Below are 20,057 nucleotides of genomic sequence, written 5' to 3'. Positions count from 1 at the left end.
AGCATAAGATTTGTTTAACTGCAGGTTTTTTGCCAATCTCATAATATGCAATTCATATCTATCAGTAAAATAGTTTTTTAAATCCATTTTCGCGCAGCAGATTTGTTTCTCGCTCGAATTTGTTTTCTCGCTCACGTTTACGTCTGCGGTATGTTGCATCCCTCTTGGGTGGCGGAATTTACTAAAATATGTATATGGATCATCATCACCATCGATCGATTTCATCATCATCATTGCATTACTTTCAGCGCGAGGTTTAGCGTGAGGTTTTAGCGTGCGAATGCTTAGAAACTTTTTAAGCTAGGTTTGCATAGGTTTTATGAGAAAAAACAAATCACCATTATGTTTGCCGTCATCAACTTCATCTTATATCGTTTTGATGATGATCATCACTCATCATCATCACCACGTTATGGCACTTTTTAGAGCGTGAGAAAACTTAAAAACTTTTTAACATAGGTTTGCATAGGTTTTTTTGAGAAAAAAAAATCACCATCATGTTCCCCGTCATCAACTTCATCTTATATCGTGTTGATGATGATCATCATTCATCATCATCACCACGTTATGGCACTTTTTAGAGCTTTTTACAGCAAAATCATCATCATCATCATCATCCACCATCATCCACCATCATCATCGTCATCCCCGTCACCAGACGCATCATATGCAGTGTGGGATTTATAGAAGGTACCCCTCCACCGGTGCCATAAATTATCTGATGAACTTGCTGACCGGCAGGAGAGAGCAGAGCGATTAAGGAGTTCTCAACTGGCCCGCGACCAAGGCAGTTGGAGATTTTTTAATCGCTCCGAGAGTCGCTCGAATCTGTACTATACTAAAAGACTATACTAATAAAAGACTATATTAATAAACGATTGGAGGATTTAAAAAACCAACCTCAAGCGCGGGCCAAGTCAATATTTACAACATTAAAAAATCTCCAAATCACTAAAACCTAATTAAGCTTCAAATTAAGTTGTGGAAGCAAAGTGAAGTGAAATTAAGTGAACATTTACTAAGACGTTAAGCTTTTCGGTAAAAGCCTTTCTTAAGACGTTATGTTTTTTCGTAAAAGCCAGCATTAAACGGCAAACAGTTGTGATTAAAGTGGGGACCGCTAAAAGTGGCTTAGCTAAACGAAAACCTCCAGTAACGCGAACACACAAGGACGCCGTATCCCGCATACGGAGTGATAGAGGTGAACGCTCGGCGTGAGCGTCGGCTGATCGAAAAGGCGAAAGGACGGAGAATCGCGATGGCGGACGACGCATCGGACACCACGACGCTAAGCGTCAAGATAAGTGGTGTGCAGTGAAATCAATTGAAGCCGTACTAAGACATTAAGCTTTTCGAAAAAAGCCGTTATGTTTCATTTTAATCTTGCGCACCTTGTGTTAACTTGCAAAATTAACTAGCGGCAAACCAAGCAGCGATCGGGTTAGCACAAGAAAAGGACGCGGAAGCTCGCACAGAGAGTGATAAGAGGTGCACGCTCGACGAGAGCGTCGCTGCAGTGCAAAGCGAAGCCGAGAGAGAATCGCGATGGCGGACTACGCATCGGTGACAGCTGTAAGGTTTAGGGTCTTCTCCGCAACGGCTTTGTGATCGTACGTGGCCTTGACAAAGCGCAGCACATGTCGCGTAGCGCAATAATCGAGCGGATGGCGAAGCAAGGCTCTGAGACCCAACGTACAGAGGCAGCAACCGCTGCACCGATGGCCACCCTGGCCAACTAGGCGTTGGGATGCTGCGTGCAGAAAGCAGCAACCGCTGCAACAACGGCGACCGTGGCCAACTAGGTCCTGGTACGCTGTGTGATTACGGAGGCAGCAACCGCGCTGTGTGATGATGGAGGCAGCAACCGCTGCACCGATGGCAACCCTGGCCAACTAGGCGTTGAGATGCTGCGTGCAGAAAGCAGCAACCGCTGCAACAACGGCGACCGTGGCCAACTAGGTCCTGGTGCGCTGTGTGATGATGGAGGCAGCAACCGCTGCACCGATGGCAACTCTGGCCAACTAGGCGTTGAGATGCTGCGTGCAGAAAGCAGCAACCGCTGCAACAACGGCGACCGTGGCCAACTAGGTCCTGGTGCGCTGTGTGATGATGGAGGCAGCAACCGCTGCACCGATGGCAACCCTGGCCAACTAGGCGTTGGGATGCTGCGTGCAGAAAGCAGCAACCGCTGCAACAACGGCGACCGTGGCCAACTAGGTCCTGGTGCGCTGTGTGATGATGGAGGCAGCAACCGCTGCACCGATGGCAACCCTGGCCAACTAGGCGTTGAGATGCTGCGTGCAGAAAGCAGCAACCGCTGCAACAACGGCGACCGTGGCCAACTAGGTCCTGGTGCGCTGTGTGATGATGGAGGCAGCAACCGCTGCACCGATGGCAACCCTGGCCAACTAGGCGTTGAGATGCTGCGTGCAGAAAGCAGCAACCGCTGCAACAACGGCGACCGTGGCCAACTAGGTCCTGGTACGCTGTGTGATGATGGAGGCAGCAACCGCTGCACCGATGGCAACCCTGGCCAACTAGGCGTTGGGATGCTGCGTGCAGAAAGCAGCAACCGCTGCAACAACGGCGACCGTGGCCAACTAGGTCCTGGTGCGCTGTGTGATGATGGAGGCAGCAACCGCTGCACCGATGGCAACCCTGGCCAACTAGGCGTTGAGATGCTGCGTGCAGAAAGCAGCAACCGCTGCAACAACGGCGACCGTGGCCAACTAGGTCCTGGTACGCTGTGTGATGATGGAGGCAGCAAACGCTGCACCGATGGCAACCCTGGCCAACTAGGCCTTGAGATGCTGCGTGCAGAAGGCAGCACCCGCTGCACCGATGGCAACCCTGGCCAACTAGGCGTTGAGATGCTGCGTGCAGAAGGCAGCAACCGCTGCACCGATGGCAACCCCGGCCAACTAGGCGTTGAGATGCTGCGTGCAGTAAGCAGCAACCGCTGCAACAACGGCGACCGTGTCCAACTAGGTCCTGATACGCTGTGTGATGATGGAGGCAGCAAACGCTGCACCGATGGCAACCCTGGCCAACTAGGCCTTGAGATGCTGCGTGCAGAAGGCAGCACCCGCTGCACCGATGGCAACCCTGGCCAACTAGGCGTTGAGATGCTGCGTGCAGAAGGCAGCAACCGCTGCACCGATGGCAACCCCGGCCAACTAGGCGTTGAGATGCTGCGTGCAGTAAGCAGCAACCGCTGCAACAACGGCGACCGTGGCCAACTAGGTCCTGGTACGCTGTGTGATGATGGAGGCAGCAAACGCTGCACCGATGGCAACCCTGGCCAACTAGGCCTTGAGATGCTGCGTGCAGAAGGCAGCACCCGCTGCACCGATGGCAACCCTGGCCAACTAGGCGTTGAGATGCTGCGTGCAGAAGGCAGCAACCGCTGCACCGATGGCAACCCCGGCCAACTAGGCGCTGAGATGCTGCGTGCAGTAAGCAGCAACCGCTGCAACAACGGCGACCGTGGCCAACTAGGTCCTGGTACGCTGTGTGATGATGGAGGCAGCAACCGCTGCACCGATAGCAACCCTGGCCAACTAGGCGTTGAGATGCTGCGTGCAGAAAGCAGCAACCGCTGCAACAACGGCGAACGTGGCCAACTAGGTCCTGGTACGCTGTGTGATTACGGAGGCAGCACCCGCTGCACCGATGGCCACCCTGGCCAACTAGGCGTTGAGATGCTGCGTGGAGAAAGCAGCAACCGCTGCAACAACGGCGAACGTGGCCAACTAGGTCCTGGTACGCTGTGTGATTACGGAGGCAGCAACCGCTGCACCGATGGCCACCCTGGCCAACTAGGCGTTGAGATGCTGCGTGCAGAAAGCAGCAACCGCTGCAACAACGGCGACCGTGGCCAACTAGGTCCTGGTACGCTGTGTGATGATGGAGGCAGCACCCGCTGCACCGATGGCCACCCTGGCCAACTAGGCGTTGAGATGCTGCGTGCAGAAAGCAGCAACCGCTGCAACAACGGCGACCGTGGCCAACTAGGTCCTGGTACGCTGTGTGATTACGGAGGCAGCACCCGCTGCACCGATGGCAACCCTGGCCAACTATGCGTTGAGATGCTGCGTGCAGTAAGCAGCAACCGCTGCAACAACGGCGACCGTGGCCAACTAGGTCCTGGTACGCTGTGTGATGATGGAGGCAGCAACCGCTGCACCGATGGCAACCCTGGCCAACTAGGGCTTGAGATGCTGCGTGCAGAAAGCAGCAACCGCTGCAACAACGGCGACCGTGGCCAACTAGGTCCTGGTACGCTGTGTGATTACGGAGGCAGCACCCGCTGCACCGATGGCCACCCTGGCCAACTAGGCGTTGAGATGCTGCGTGGAGAAAGCAGCAACCGCCGCAACAACGGCGACCGTGGCCAACTAGGTCCTGGTACGCTGTGTGATGACGGAGGCAGCAACCGCTGCACCGATGGCAACCCCGGCCAACTAGGCCTTGAGATGCTGCGTGCAGAAAGCAGCAACCGCTGCAACAACGGCGACCGTGGCCAACTAGGTCCTGGTACGCTGTGTGATGATGGAGGCAGCAACCGCTGCACCGATGGCAACCCCGGCCAACTAGGCCTTGAGATGCTGCGTGCAGTAAGCAGCAACCGCTGCAACAACGACGACCGTGGCCAACTAGGTCCTGGTACGCTGTGTGATTACGGAGGCAGCAACCGCTGCACTGATGGCAACCCCGGCCAACTATGCGTTGAGATGCTGCGTGCAGTAAGCAGCAACCGCTGCAACAACGGCGACCGTGGCCAACTAGGTCCTGGTACGCTGTGTGATGATGGAGGCAGCAACCGCTGCACCGATGGCAACCCTGGCCAACTAGGCCTTGAGATGCTGCGTGCAGAAAGCAGCAACCGCTGCAACAACGGCGACCGTGGCCAACTAGGTCCTGGTGCGCTGTGTGATGATGGAGGCAGCAACCGCTGCATCGATGGCAACCCTGGCCAATTAGGCGTAGGAATGCTAGGTGAAGAAGACAGAGCAATTACTAGGGCACCGGGAAGAAGTACGGGGGGGAATGTGGGATTTATAGAAGGTACCCCTCCACCGGTGCCATAAATTATCTGATGAACTTGCTGACCGGCAGGAGAGAGCAGAGCGATTAAGGAGTTCTCAACTGGCCCGCGACCAAGGCAGTTGGAGATTTTTTAATCGCTCCGAGAGTCGCTCGAATCTGTACTATACTAAAAGACTATACTAATAAAAGACTATATTAATAAACGATTGGAGGATTTAAAAAACCAACCTCAAGCGCGGGCCAAGTCAATATTTACAACATGCAGTGCTCAGAAGCATCGTGCGATGGCCCGTTTGGGCGCAATGCCGCGTTACACGGAGCGTTACGCGAGCTAAAATTTGTATATAGACTAGCTAAACGGCCCGGTTACAGAGCTACGCAACATGACCATGCTTTTCTGCTTTATTGTAAATGCGCGTTTTTCAAAGTGAACTTATAAAGCTAAACGGCCCGGTTACAGAAAATTTCACTATTTTGCCGGTTTTTGAAATGTTTTTGTTTTGCGCCCTTCCATGCCCTTCCATGCTCTTCCATGCCATTTCATGCCCTTCCATGCCCTTCCATTCCATTCTAGCACTTTCCATGTTTTCTAGTTTTTAATTTGGTTTCTTAAATTAAGATCAGAAAGTATGGGAAGCGCCATTGCGAAATGTTCGTCACTTGTGATGCAAGACTTGTGTAACTTTTATCGGTTCACCGGGATGCTGGAGAGCTCAACCCTTTCCAGGTTCCCTTTTGTAAGTGACTTGCCAGGCCATAGTCCGACTAACCGATGCCAGATCGATCAGCGCTTGATCATCCGCCTGTCATCTACCATGTCCAGGTTCATCATGTTCAAGCCATGTCCTGCTTGATCCGCGCTTGATCTTCCGCCTGTCGGCTGATTTTTAATTGGCAAGGACGATCTCAAGCAAGAACAGCACCTGCAATGTCACGGTCCATCATGTCCAGGGCATGTCCTGCCATGTCCAGGTGTGATTTCATGTCCACCAAGGAAATGAGACCCGCCACTGTCCTCTCCACATCCCAGGTTGCATAGCCTTCGTTTCGCTATGACAAAATCTGGCACGATGTGTTGCAATGAGCGATCCCATTCGGATTCATCATAAGGTTGGGTGCTACCTGCTGTGAAGTGACACTCAAAAACCATTAACAGTGGACAAATCATCAGACATAGAAACTGAACCGGTCTGATATCATTGCCAGTACCGACAGTAAATCTTTCTTCTGGCGCGTGTTGATTCTTGCGCATCCATCGACCATTTCCAGGTTGGCCGCTCCATTACGCTGCCATTGATAGCGAATTAGCACATCCTTTTTTCGGTGCTAGACTGACCGATGCCAGGGTAGACGCGATCGATCAGCGCTTGATTATCTGCCCGTAAGCTGTAGTTCGATTGCCAAGGGCGATCTCGAGCAAGAACATCATCTACCATGTCCAGGTCCATCATTTCCAGGCCATGTCCAGGTCCAGGTGATTTCAGGTGCACCCGTCACTTTCCCTGGCCCGGTTGCATAGCCTTTGTTTCGCTATGATAAGCAAATCTGGCAGGATGTGTTGCAATGATCGATCTCATTCGGATTCATCGTAAGGTTGGGTGCTACTTGCTGTGAGGTTAAACTCATAAACCACTAACAGCGCATGCCATTTGCGGACCATTTCCAAGTTCTGGTGGCCGCTCCTCCATGGTGCCATTGATAGCGAATAAGCCACCATTTTCCGTTACCAGGCCACCATTTCGGTTACCAGGCCACCTGTAGGCTGATCTTCGATTGGCAAGGGCGATCTCAAGCAAGAACAGCTTCTACCATGTCCAGGTGTGATTTCAGGTCCACCAAGGAAATGAGACCCGCCACTTTCCTCTCTACAGCCCAGGTTGCATAGCCTTCGTTTCGCTATGACAAAATCTGGCACGATGTGTTGCAAGGAGCGATCCTATTTTGATCAGACATAGATACAGTCGGACAGTTAACCATCTCTCTAACTGCGGATTCATTCTGGCGCATGCAGCGAAGCCAGCGAGTGTTTGCCTGTCCCATTTTGCATCGGCAACCGTGACGCGGTGAGCGGCTTAACGCAGCGATCATATGCTACGATGTCCTGGAACGCAAGCGTGGATGACTTATCAGGCTACAGATTATTGGACTTGCCAGAACACATTCAATCATTCCAGAGACGGAAAACCACGACAGCGGCGTCCGTTGAGTCGAATCTAACTTCATTTCGAGGGGGAAAATAGCATAAGATTTGTTTAACTGCAGGTTTTTTGCCAATCTCATAATATGCAATTCATCTATCAGTAAAATAGTTTTTTAAATCCATTTTCGCGCAGCAGATTTGTTTCTCGCTCGAATTTGTTTTCTCGCTCACGTTTACGTCTGCGGTATGTTGCATCCCTCTTGGGTGGCGGAATTTACTAAAATATGTATATGGATCATCATCACCATCGATCGATTTCATCATCATCATTGCATTACTTTCAGCGTGAGGTTTAGCGTGAGGTTTTAGCGTGCGAATCCTTAGAAACTTTTTAAGCTAGGTTTGCATAGGTTTTATGAGAAAAAACAAATCACCATTATGTTTGCCGTCATCAACTTCATCTTATATCGTTTTGATGATGATCATCACTCATCATCATCACCACGTTATGGCACTTTTTAGAGCGTGAGAAAACTTAAAAACTTTTTAACATAGGTTTGCATAGGTTTTTTTGAGAAAAAAAAATCACCATCATGTTCCCCGTCATCAACTTCATCTTATATCGTGTTGATGATCATCATCAATCATCATCATCACCACGTTATGGCACTTTTTAGAGCGTGAGAAAACTTAAAAACTTTTTAACATAGGTTTGCATAGGTTTTTTTGAGAAAAAAAAATCACCATCATGTTCACCGTCATCAACTTCATCTTATATCGTGTTGATGATCATCATCATTCATCATCATCACCACGTTATGGCACTTTTTAGAGCGTGAGAAAACTTAAAAACTTTTTAACATAGGTTTGCATAGGTTTTTTTGAGAAAAAAAAATCACCATCATGTTCACCGTCATCAACTTCATCTTGTATCGTGTTGATGATCATCTTAATTCATCATCATCACCACCTGAGAGCACTTTTAAATTTAAGCATTTTAGCGTTATGCAGCAAAATCATCATCATCATCGTCATCCACCATCATCCACCATCATCCACCATCATCATCGTCATCCCCGTCACCAGACGCATCATATGCAGTGCTCAGAAGCATCGTGCGATGGCCCGTTTGGGCGCAATGCCGCGTTACACGGAGCGTTACGCGAGCTAAAATTTGTATATAGACTAGCTAAACGGTCCGGTTACAGGGCTGCGCAACATTACCATGCTTTTCTGCTTTATTGTAAATGCGCGTTTTTCAAAATGAACTTATAAAGCTAAACGGCCCGGTTACAGAAAATTTGAATATTTTGCCCGGTTTTTTAAATGTTTTTGTTTTGCTTAATATGCGCCCTTCCATGTCATTCCATGCCCTTTCATGCCATTTTATGCCCTTCCATGCCCTTCCATCCATAGCATTTTACATGTTTCACAGTTTATGATTTGGTTTCTAAAATCCAAGATCAAAAAGTATGATAAGTGCCATTGCGAAATTTTCGTCATTGAGGTAATACTTGTGTAACTTTTATCGGTTCACCGGGATGCTGGAGAGATCAACCATTTCCAGGTTCCCTTTTGTCAGTGACTTACCAGGCCATTGTCCAACTAACCGATGCCAGGGTAGACGCGATCGATCAGCGCTTGATCATCCGCCCGTCGACTGATCTTCAATTGGCAAGGGCGGAAGGATTAAAAGCATCTGCCATGTCCAGGTCCATCATGCCCAGGCCATGTCCTGTCATGTTCAGCTCTAGGTGTGATTTCACGCTAATCGATAATATGAAACCGACCACTTTGCCATCCCCAGTTGCATAGCCTTTGTTTCGCTATGATAAGAATAGAAAATCTGGCACGATGTGTTGCAATGATCGATCCCATTCGGATTCATCATAAGGTTGGGTGCTACTTGCTGTGAGGTTACACTCAAAAACCACTAACAGCGCATGCCATTTGCTGACCATTTCCAGGTTCTGGTGGCCGCTCCTCCACGGTGCCATTGACTGCGATTAAGCCACCATTTTTCCGGTGACTTGCCAGGCCACCTGTAGGCTGCACTTCGATTGGCAAGGGCGATCTCAAGCAAGAACAGCTTCTACCATGTCCAGGTGTGATTTCATGTCCACCAAGGAAATGAGACCCGCCACTTTCCTCTCCACATCCCAGGTTGCATAGCCTTCGTTTCGCTATGACAAAATCTGGCACGATGTGTTGCAATGAGCGATCCCATTCGGATTCATCATAAGGTTGGGTGCTACCTGCTGTGAAGTGACACTCAAAAACCATTAACAGTGGACAAATCATCAGACATAGAAACTGAACCGGTCTGATATCATTGCCAGTACCGACAGTAAATCTTTCTTCTGGCGCGTGTTGATTCTTGCGCATGCATCGACCATTTCCAGGTTGGCCGCTCCATTACGCTGCCATTGATAGCGAATTAGCACATCCTTTTTTCGGTGCTAGACTGACCGATGCCAGGGTAGACGCGATCGATCAGCGCTTGATTATCTGCCCGTAAGCTGTAGTTCGATTGCCAAGGGCGATCTCGAGCAAGAACATCATCTACCATGTCCAGGTCCATCATTTCCAGGCCATGTCCAGGTCCAGGTGATTTCAGGTGCACCCGTCACTTTCCCTGGCCCGGTTGCATAGCCTTTGTTTCGCTATGATAAGCAAATCTGGCAGGATGTGTTGCAATGATCGATCTCATTCGGATTCATCGTAAGGTTGGGTGCTACTTGCTGTGAGGTTAAACTCATAAACCACTAACAGCGCATGCCATTTGCGGACCATTTCCAAGTTCTGGTGGCCGCTCCTCCATGGTGCCATTGATAGCGAATAAGCCACCATTTTCCGTTACCAGGCCACCATTTCGGTTACCAGGCCACCTGTAGGCTGATCTTCGATTGGCAAGGGCGATCTCAAGCAAGAACAGCTTCTACCATGTCCAGGTGTGATTTCAGGTCCACCAAGGAAATGAGACCCGCCACTTTCCTCTCTACAGCCCAGGTTGCATAGCCTTCGTTTCGCTATGACAAAATCTGGCACGATGTGTTGCAAGGAGCGATCCTATTTTGATCAGACATAGATACAGTCGGACAGTTAACCATCTCTCTAACTGCGGATTCATTCTGGCGCATGCAGCGAAGCCAGCGAGTGTTTGCCTGTCCCATTTTGCATCGGCAACCGTGACGCGGTGAGCGGCTTAACGCAGCGATCATATGCTACGATGTCCTGGAACGCAAGCGTGGATGACTTATCAGGCTACAGATTATTGGACTTGCCAGAACACATTCAATCATTCCAGAGACGGAAAACCACGACAGCGGCGTCCGTTGAGTCGAATCTAACTTCATTTCGAGGGGGAAAATAGCATAAGATTTGTTTAACTGCAGGTTTTTTGCCAATCTCATAATATGCAATTCATCTATCAGTAAAATAGTTTTTTAAATCCATTTTCGCGCAGCAGATTTGTTTCTCGCTCGAATTTGTTTTCTCGCTCACGTTTACGTCTGCGGTATGTTGCATCCCTCTTGGGTGGCGGAATTTACTAAAATATGTATATGGATCATCATCACCATCGATCGATTTCATCATCATCATTGCATTACTTTCAGCGTGAGGTTTAGCGTGAGGTTTTAGCGTGCGAATCCTTAGAAACTTTTTAAGCTAGGTTTGCATAGGTTTTATGAGAAAAAACAAATCACCATTATGTTTGCCGTCATCAACTTCATCTTATATCGTTTTGATGATGATCATCACTCATCATCATCACCACGTTATGGCACTTTTTAGAGCGTGAGAAAACTTAAAAACTTTTTAACATAGGTTTGCATAGGTTTTTTTGAGAAAAAAAAATCACCATCATGTTCCCCGTCATCAACTTCATCTTATATCGTGTTGATGATCATCATCAATCATCATCATCACCACGTTATGGCACTTTTTAGAGCGTGAGAAAACTTAAAAACTTTTTAACATAGGTTTGCATAGGTTTTTTTGAGAAAAAAAAATCACCATCATGTTCACCGTCATCAACTTCATCTTATATCGTGTTGATGATCATCATCATTCATCATCATCACCACGTTATGGCACTTTTTAGAGCGTGAGAAAACTTAAAAACTTTTTAAGCTAGGTTTGCATAGGTTTTTTTGAGAAAAAAAAATCACCATCATGTTCACCGTCATCAACTTCATCTTATATCGTGTTGATGATGATCATCATTCATCATCATCACCACGTTATGGCACTTTTTAGAGCTTTTTACAGCAAAATCATCATCATCATCATCATCATCCACCATCATCCACCATCATCATCGTCATCCCCGTCACCAGACGCATCATATGCAGTGCTCAGAAGCATCATGCGATGGCCCGTTTGGGCGCAATGCCGCGTTACACGGAGCGTTACGCGAGCTAAAATTTGTATATAGACTAGCTAAACGGCCCGGTTACAGAGCTACGCAACATGACCATGCTTTTCTGCTTTATTGTAAATGCGCGTTTTTCAAAGTGAACTTATAAAGCTAAACGGCCCGGTTACAGAAAATTTGAATATTTTGCCCGGTTTTTTAAATGTTTTTGTTTAATATGCGCCCTTCCATGTCATTCCATGCCCTTTCATGCCATTTTATGCCCTTCCATGCCCTTCCATGCCCTTCCATCCATAGCATTTTACATGTTTCACAGTGCATGATTTGGTTTCTAAAATCCAAGATCAAAAAGTATGATAAGTGCCATTGCGAAATTTTCGTCATTGAGGTAATACTTGTGTAACTTTTATCGGTTCACCGGGATGCTGGAGAGATCAACCATTTCCAGGTTCCCTTTTGTCAGTGACTTACCAGGCCATTGTCCGACTAACCGATGCCATGTTAGACGCGATCGATCAGCGCTTTATCATCCGCCTGTCGACTGATCTTCAATTGGCAAGGACGATCTCAAGGAAGAACAGCATCTGCCATGTCCAGGTCCATCATGCCCAGGTAATGTCCTGCCATGTCCAGGTCCAGGTGTGATTTCACGCTAATCGATAATATGAAACCGGCCACTTTGCCATCCCCGGTTGCATAGCCTTTGTTTCGCTATGATAAGAATAGAAAATCTGGCACGATGTGTTGCAATGATCGATCCAATTCGGATTCATCATAAGGTTGGATGCTACTTGCTGTGAGGTTACACTCAAAAACCACTAACAGCGCATGCCATTTGCTGACCATTTCCAGGTTCTGGTGGCCGCTCCTCCACGGTGCCATTGATAGCGATTAAGCCACCATTTTCCGGTGACTTGCCAGGCCACCTGTAGGCTGATCTTCGATTGGCAAGGGCGATCTCAAGCAAGAACAGCTTCTACCATGTCCAGGTGTGATTTCATGTCCACCAAGGAAATGAGACCCGCCACTTTCCTCTCCACATCCCAGGTTGCATAGCCTTCGTTTCGCTATGACAAAATCTGGCACGATGTGTTGCAATGAGCGATCCCATTCGGATTCATCATAAGGTTGGGTGCTACCTGCTGTGAAGTGACACTCAAAAACCATTAACAGTGGACAAATCATCAGACATAGAAACTGAACCGGTCTGATATCATTGCCAGTACCGACAGTAAATCTTTCTTCTGGCGCGTGTTGATTCTTGCGCATGCATCGACCATTTCCAGGCTGGCCGCTCCATTACGCTGCCATTGATAGCGAATTAGCACATCCTTTTTTCGGTGCTAGACTGACCGATGCCAGGGTAGACGCGATCGATCAGCGCTTGATCATCTGCCCGTAAGCTGTAGTTCGATTGCCAAGGGCGATCTCGAGCAAGAACATCATCTACCATGTCCAGGTCCATCATTTCCAGGCCATGTCCAGGTCCAGGTGATTTCAGGTGCACCCGTCACTTTCCCAGGCCCGGTTGCATAGCCTTTGTTTCGCTATGATAAGCAAATCTGGCAGGATGTGTTGCAATGATCGATCTCATTCGGATTCATCGTAAGGTTGGGTGCTACTTGCTGTGAGGTTAAACTCATAAACCACTAACAGCGCATGCCATTTGCGGACCATTTCCAAGTTCTGGTGGCCGCTCCTCCATGGTGCCATTGATAGCGAATAAGCCACCATTTTCCGTTACCAGGCCACCATTTCGGTTACCAGGCCACCTGTAGGCTGATCTTCGATTGGCAAGGGCGATCTCAAGCAAGAACAGCTTCTACCATGTCCAGGTGTGATTTCAGGTCCACCAAGGAAATGAGACCCGCCACTTTCCTCTCTACAGCCCAGGTTGCATAGCCTTCGTTTCGCTATGACAAAATCTGGCACGATGTGTTGCAAGGAGCGATCCTATTTTGATCAGACACAGATACAGTCGGACAGTTAACCATCTCTCTAACTGCGGATTCATTCTGGCGCATGCAGCGAGGCCAGCGAGTGTTTGCCTGTCCCATTTTGCATCGGCAACCGTGACGCGGTGAGCGGCTTAACGCAGCGATCATATGCTACGATGTCCTGGAACGCAAGCGTGGAGTACTTATCAGGCCACAGATTATTGGACTTGCCAGAACACATTCAATCATTCCAGAGACGGAAAACCACGACAGCGGCGTCCGTTGAGTCGAATCTAACTTCATTTCGAGGGGGAAAATAGCATAAGATTTGTTTAACTGCAGGTTTTTTGCCAATCTCATAATATGCAATTCATATCTATCAGTAAAATAGTTTTTTAAATCCATTTTCGCGCAGCAGATTTGTTTCTCGCTCGAATTTGTTTTCTCGCTCACGTTTACGTCTGCGGTATGTTGCATCCCTCTTGGGTGGCGGAATTTACTAAAATATGTATATGGATCATCATCACCATCGATCGATTTCATCATCATCATTGCATTACTTTCAGCGCGAGGTTTAGCGTGAGGTTTTAGCGTGCGAATGCTTAGAAACTTTTTAAGCTAGGTTTGCATAGGTTTTATGAGAAAAAACAAATCACCATTATGTTTGCCGTCATCAACTTCATCTTATATCGTTTTGATGATGATCATCACTCATCATCATCACCACGTTATGGCACTTTTTAGAGCGTGAGAAAACTTAAAAACTTTTTAACATAGGTTTGCATAGGTTTTTTTGAGAAAAAAAAATCACCATCATGTTCCCCGTCATCAACTTCATCTTATATCGTGTTGATGATGATCATCATTCATCATCATCACCACGTTATGGCACTTTTTAGAGCTTTTTACAGCAAAATCATCATCATCATCATCATCCACCATCATCCACCATCATCATCGTCATCCCCGTCACCAGACGCATCATATGCAGTGTGGGATTTATAGAAGGTACCCCTCCACCGGTGCCATAAATTATCTGATGAACTTGCTGACCGGCAGGAGAGAGCAGAGCGATTAAGGAGTTCTCAACTGGCCCGCGACCAAGGCAGTTGGAGATTTTTTAATCGCTCCGAGAGTCGCTCGAATCTGTACTATACTAAAAGACTATACTAATAAAAGACTATATTAATAAACGATTGGAGGATTTAAAAAACCAACCTCAAGCGCGGGCCAAGTCAATATTTACAACATTAAAAAATCTCCAAATCACTAAAACCTAATTAAGCTTCAAATTAAGTTGTGGAAGCAAAGTGAAGTGAAATTAAGTGAACATTTACTAAGACGTTAAGCTTTTCGGTAAAAGCCTTTCTTAAGACGTTATGTTTTTTCGTAAAAGCCAGCATTAAACGGCAAACAGTTGTGATTAAAGTGGGGACCGCTAAAAGTGGCTTAGCTAAACGAAAACCTCCAGTAACGCGAACACACAAGGACGCCGTATCCCGCATACGGAGTGATAGAGGTGAACGCTCGGCGTGAGCGTCGGCTGATCGAAAAGGCGAAAGGACGGAGAATCGCGATGGCGGACGACGCATCGGACACCACGACGCTAAGCGTCAAGATAAGTGGTGTGCAGTGAAATCAATTGAAGCCGTACTAAGACATTAAGCTTTTCGAAAAAAGCCGTTATGTTTCATTTTAATCTTGCGCACCTTGTGTTAACTTGCAAAATTAACTAGCGGCAAACCAAGCAGCGATCGGGTTAGCACAAGAAAAGGACGCGGAAGCTCGCACAGAGAGTGATAAGAGGTGCACGCTCGACGAGAGCGTCGCTGCAGTGCAAAGCGAAGCCGAGAGAGAATCGCGATGGCGGACTACGCATCGGTGACAGCTGTAAGGTTTAGGGTCTTCTCCGCAACGGCTTTGTGATCGTACGTGGCCTTGACAAAGCGCAGCACATGTCGCGTAGCGCAATAATCGAGCGGATGGCGAAGCAAGGCTCTGAGACCCAACGTACAGAGGCAGCAACCGCTGCACCGATGGCCACCCTGGCCAACTAGGCGTTGGGATGCTGCGTGCAGAAAGCAGCAACCGCTGCAACAACGGCGACCGTGGCCAACTAGGTCCTGGTACGCTGTGTGATTACGGAGGCAGCAACCGCGCTGTGTGATGATGGAGGCAGCAACCGCTGCACCGATGGCAACCCTGGCCAACTAGGCGTTGAGATGCTGCGTGCAGAAAGCAGCAACCGCTGCAACAACGGCGACCGTGGCCAACTAGGTCCTGGTGCGCTGTGTGATGATGGAGGCAGCAACCGCTGCACCGATGGCAACTCTGGCCAACTAGGCGTTGAGATGCTGCGTGCAGAAAGCAGCAACCGCTGCAACAACGGCGACCGTGGCCAACTAGGTCCTGGTGCGCTGTGTGATGATGGAGGCAGCAACCGCTGCACCGATGGCAACCCTGGCCAACTAGGCGTTGGGATGCTGCGTGCAGAAAGCAGCAACCGCTGCAACAACGGCGACCGTGGCCAACTAGGTCCTGGTGCGCTGTGTGATGATGGAGGCAGCAACCGCTGCACCGATGGCAACCCTGGCCAACTAGGCGTTGAGATGCTGCGTGCAGAAAGCAGCAACCGCTGCAACAACGGCGACCGTGGCCAACTAGGTCCTGGTGCGCTGTGTGATGATGGAGGCAGCAACCGCTGCACCGATGGCAACCCTGGCCAACTAGGCGTTGAGATGCTGCGTGCAGAAAGCAGCAACCGCTGCAACAACGGCGACCGTGGCCAACTAGGTCCTGGTACGCTGTGTGATGATGGAGGCAGCAACCGCTGCACCGATGGCAACCCTGGCCAACTAGGCGTTGGGATGCTGCGTGCAGAAAGCAGCAACCGCTGCAACAACGGCGACCGTGGCCAACTAGGTCCTGGTGCGCTGTGTGATGATGGAGGCAGCAACCGCTGCACCGATGGCAACCCTGGCCAACTAGGCGTTGAGATGCTGCGTGCAGAAAGCAGCAACCGCTGCAACAACGGCGACCGTGGCCAACTAGGTCCTGGTACGCTGTGTGATGATGGAGGCAGCAAACGCTGCACCGATGGCAACCCTGGCCAACTAGGCCTTGAGATGCTGCGTGCAGAAGGCAGCACCCGCTGCACCGATGGCAACCCTGGCCAACTAGGCGTTGAGATGCTGCGTGCAGAAGGCAGCAACCGCTGCACCGATGGCAACCCCGGCCAACTAGGCGTTGAGATGCTGCGTGCAGTAAGCAGCAACCGCTGCAACAACGGCGACCGTGTCCAACTAGGTCCTGATACGCTGTGTGATGATGGAGGCAGCAAACGCTGCACCGATGGCAACCCTGGCCAACTAGGCCTTGAGATGCTGCGTGCAGAAGGCAGCACCCGCTGCACCGATGGCAACCCTGGCCAACTAGGCGTTGAGATGCTGCGTGCAGAAGGCAGCAACCGCTGCACCGATGGCAACCCCGGCCAACTAGGCGTTGAGATGCTGCGTGCAGTAAGCAGCAACCGCTGCAACAACGGCGACCGTGGCCAACTAGGTCCTGGTACGCTGTGTGATGATGGAGGCAGCAAACGCTGCACCGATGGCAACCCTGGCCAACTAGGCCTTGAGATGCTGCGTGCAGAAGGCAGCACCCGCTGCACCGATGGCAACCCTGGCCAACTAGGCGTTGAGATGCTGCGTGCAGAAGGCAGCAACCGCTGCACCGATGGCAACCCCGGCCAACTAGGCGCTGAGATGCTGCGTGCAGTAAGCAGCAACCGCTGCAACAACGGCGACCGTGGCCAACTAGGTCCTGGTACGCTGTGTAATGATGGAGGCAGCAACCGCTGCACCGATAGCAACCCTGGCCAACTAGGCGTTGAGATGCTGCGTGCAGAAAGCAGCAACCGCTGCAACAACGGCGAACGTGGCCAACTAGGTCCTGGTACGCTGTGTGATTACGGAGGCAGCACCCGCTGCACCGATGGCCACCCTGGCCAACTAGGCGTTGAGATGCTGCGTGGAGAAAGCAGCAACCGCTGCAACAACGGCGAACGTGGCCAACTAGGTCCTGGTACGCTGTGTGATTACGGAGGCAGCAACCGCTGCACCGATGGCCACCCTGGCCAACTAGGCGTTGAGATGCTGCGTGCAGAAAGCAGCAACCGCTGCAACAACGGCGACCGTGGCCAACTAGGTCCTGGTACGCTGTGTGATGATGGAGGCAGCACCCGCTGCACCGATGGCCACCCTGGCCAACTAGGCGTTGAGATGCTGCGTGCAGAAAGCAGCAACCGCTGCAACAACGGCGACCGTGGCCAACTAGGTCCTGGTACGCTGTGTGATTACGGAGGCAGCACCCGCTGCACCGATGGCAACCCTGGCCAACTATGCGTTGAGATGCTGCGTGCAGTAAGCAGCAACCGCTGCAACAACGGCGACCGTGGCCAACTAGGTCCTGGTACGCTGTGTGATGATGGAGGCAGCAACCGCTGCACCGATGGCAACCCTGGCCAACTAGGGCTTGAGATGCTGCGTGCAGAAAGCAGCAACCGCTGCAACAACGGCGACCGTGGCCAACTAGGTCCTGGTACGCTGTGTGATGACGGAGGCAGCACCCGCTGCACCGATGGCCACCCTGGCCAACTAGGCGTTGAGATGCTGCGTGGAGAAAGCAGCAACCGCCGCAACAACGGCGACCGTGGCCAACTAGGTCCTGGTACGCTGTGTGATGACGGAGGCAGCAACCGCTGCACCGATGGCAACCCCGGCCAACTAGGCCTTGAGATGCTGCGTGCAGAAAGCAGCAACCGCTGCAACAACGGCGACCGTGGCCAACTAGGTCCTGGTACGCTGTGTGATGATGGAGGCAGCAACCGCTGCACCGATGGCAACCCCGGCCAACTAGGCCTTGAGATGCTGCGTGCAGTAAGCAGCAACCGCTGCAACAACGACGACCGTGGCCAACTAGGTCCTGGTACGCTGTGTGATTACGGAGGCAGCAACCGCTGCACTGATGGCAACCCCGGCCAACTATGCGTTGAGATGCTGCGTGCAGTAAGCAGCAACCGCTGCAACAACGGCGACCGTGGCCAACTAGGTCCTGGTACGCTGTGTGATGATGGAGGCAGCAACCGCTGCACCGATGGCAACCCTGGCCAACTAGGCCTTGAGATGCTGCGTGCAGAAAGCAGCAACCGCTGCAACAACGGCGACCGTGGCCAACTAGGTCCTGGTGCGCTGTGTGATGATGGAGGCAGCAACCGCTGCATCGATGGCAACCCTGGCCAATTAGGCGTAGGAATGCTAGGTGAAGAAGACAGAGCAATTACTAGGGCACCGGGAAGAAGTACGGGGGGGAATGTGGGATTTATAGAAGGTACCCCTCCACCGGTGCCATAAATTATCTGATGAACTTGCTGACCGGCAGGAGAGAGCAGAGCGATTAAGGAGTTCTCAACTGGCCCGCGACCAAGGCAGTTGGAGATTTTTTAATCGCTCCGAGAGTCGCTCGAATCTGTACTATACTAAAAGACTATACTAATAAAAGACTATATTAATAAACGATTGGAGGATTTAAAAAACCAACCTCAAGCGCGGGCCAAGTCAATATTTACAACATGCAGTGCTCAGAAGCATCGTGCGATGGCCCGTTTGGGCGCAATGCCGCGTTACACGGAGCGTTACGCGAGCTAAAATTTGTATATAGACTAGCTAAACGGCCCGGTTACAGAGCTACGCAACATGACCATGCTTTTCTGCTTTATTGTAAATGCGCGTTTTTCAAAGTGAACTTATAAAGCTAAACGGCCCGGTTACAGAAAATTTCACTATTTTGCCGGTTTTTGAAATGTTTTTGTTTTGCGCCCTTCCATGCCCTTCCATGCTCTTCCATGCCATTTCATGCCCTTCCATGCCCTTCCATTCCATTCTAGCACTTTCCATGTTTTCTAGTTTTTAATTTGGTTTCTTAAATTAAGATCAGAAAGTATGGGAAGCGCCATTGCGAAATGTTCGTCACTTGTGATGCAAGACTTGTGTAACTTTTATCGGTTCACCGGGATGCTGGAGAGCTCAACCCTTTCCAGGTTCCCTTTTGTAAGTGACTTGCCAGGCCATAGTCCGACTAACCGATGCCAGATCGATCAGCGCTTGATCATCCGCCTGTCATCTACCATGTCCAGGTTCATCATGTTCAAGCCATGTCCTGCTTGATCCGCGCTTGATCTTCCGCCTGTCGGCTGATTTTTAATTGGCAAGGACGATCTCAAGCAAGAACAGCACCTGCAATGTCACGGTCCATCATGTCCAGGGCATGTCCTGCCATGTCCAGGTGTGATTTCATGTCCACCAAGGAAATGAGACCCGCCACTGTCCTCTCCACATCCCAGGTTGCATAGCCTTCGTTTCGCTATGACAAAATCTGGCACGATGTGTTGCAATGAGCGATCCCATTCGGATTCATCATAAGGTTGGGTGCTACCTGCTGTGAAGTGACACTCAAAAACCATTAACAGTGGACAAATCATCAGACATAGAAACTGAAC

The 20,057-nt window shown here is 50.1% G+C and overlaps 1 protein-coding gene across 3 annotated transcripts; it reads left to right on the top strand.

Annotated features, from left to right (window-relative positions):
- Positions 1 to 4,072: 4,072 nt before the first annotated feature.
- LOC125948850 (collagen alpha-1(XXVII) chain-like) lies at positions 4,073 to 19,115 on the top strand. 3 transcript variants are annotated; one of them, XM_049675347.1, is made up of 4 exons: positions 4,073 to 4,530; positions 4,660 to 4,917; positions 18,095 to 18,352; positions 18,482 to 19,115. In XM_049675347.1, the coding sequence occupies exons 1-4, from the start codon at positions 4,089 to 4,091 to the stop codon at positions 18,910 to 18,912; spliced, it is 1,389 nt and encodes a 462-aa protein (XP_049531304.1). In that variant the 5' UTR covers positions 4,073 to 4,088; the 3' UTR covers positions 18,913 to 19,115. The 3 variants fall into 3 exon arrangements, with proteins under 3 accessions (XP_049531304.1, XP_049531295.1, XP_049531312.1); XM_049675338.1 differs by having other exon boundaries at positions 18,095 to 19,115; XM_049675355.1 differs by lacking the exon at positions 4,660 to 4,917 and having other exon boundaries at positions 18,095 to 19,115.
- The last annotated feature ends 942 nt before the right edge of the window (positions 19,116 to 20,057 follow it).

Source organism: Anopheles darlingi, chromosome X, assembly GCF_943734745.1.
Source record: "Anopheles darlingi chromosome X, idAnoDarlMG_H_01, whole genome shotgun sequence".
Classification (NCBI taxonomy): domain Eukaryota; kingdom Metazoa; phylum Arthropoda; class Insecta; order Diptera; family Culicidae; genus Anopheles; species Anopheles darlingi.
The sequence above is the reverse complement of the archived record's forward strand: the minus strand, read 5'-3'. Positions and strand labels throughout refer to the sequence as shown.

What these genes read in the sequence shown, in the direction of transcription:
- LOC125948850 (XM_049675338.1), top strand. Translation starts at nt 4,089, where the DNA reads ATGCTGCGTGCAGTAAGCAGCAACCGCTGCAACAACGGCGACCGTGGC. An exon ending in CGGCGACCGTGGCCAACTAG is followed by an intron (nt 4,531 to 4,659) that starts GTCCTGGTACGC and finishes GTGGCCAACTAG; the next exon opens with GTCCTGGTACGCTGTGTGAT. An exon ending in CGGCGACCGTGGCCAACTAG is followed by an intron (nt 4,918 to 18,094) that starts GTCCTGGTGCGC and finishes GTGGCCAACTAG; the next exon opens with GTCCTGGTACGCTGTGTGAT.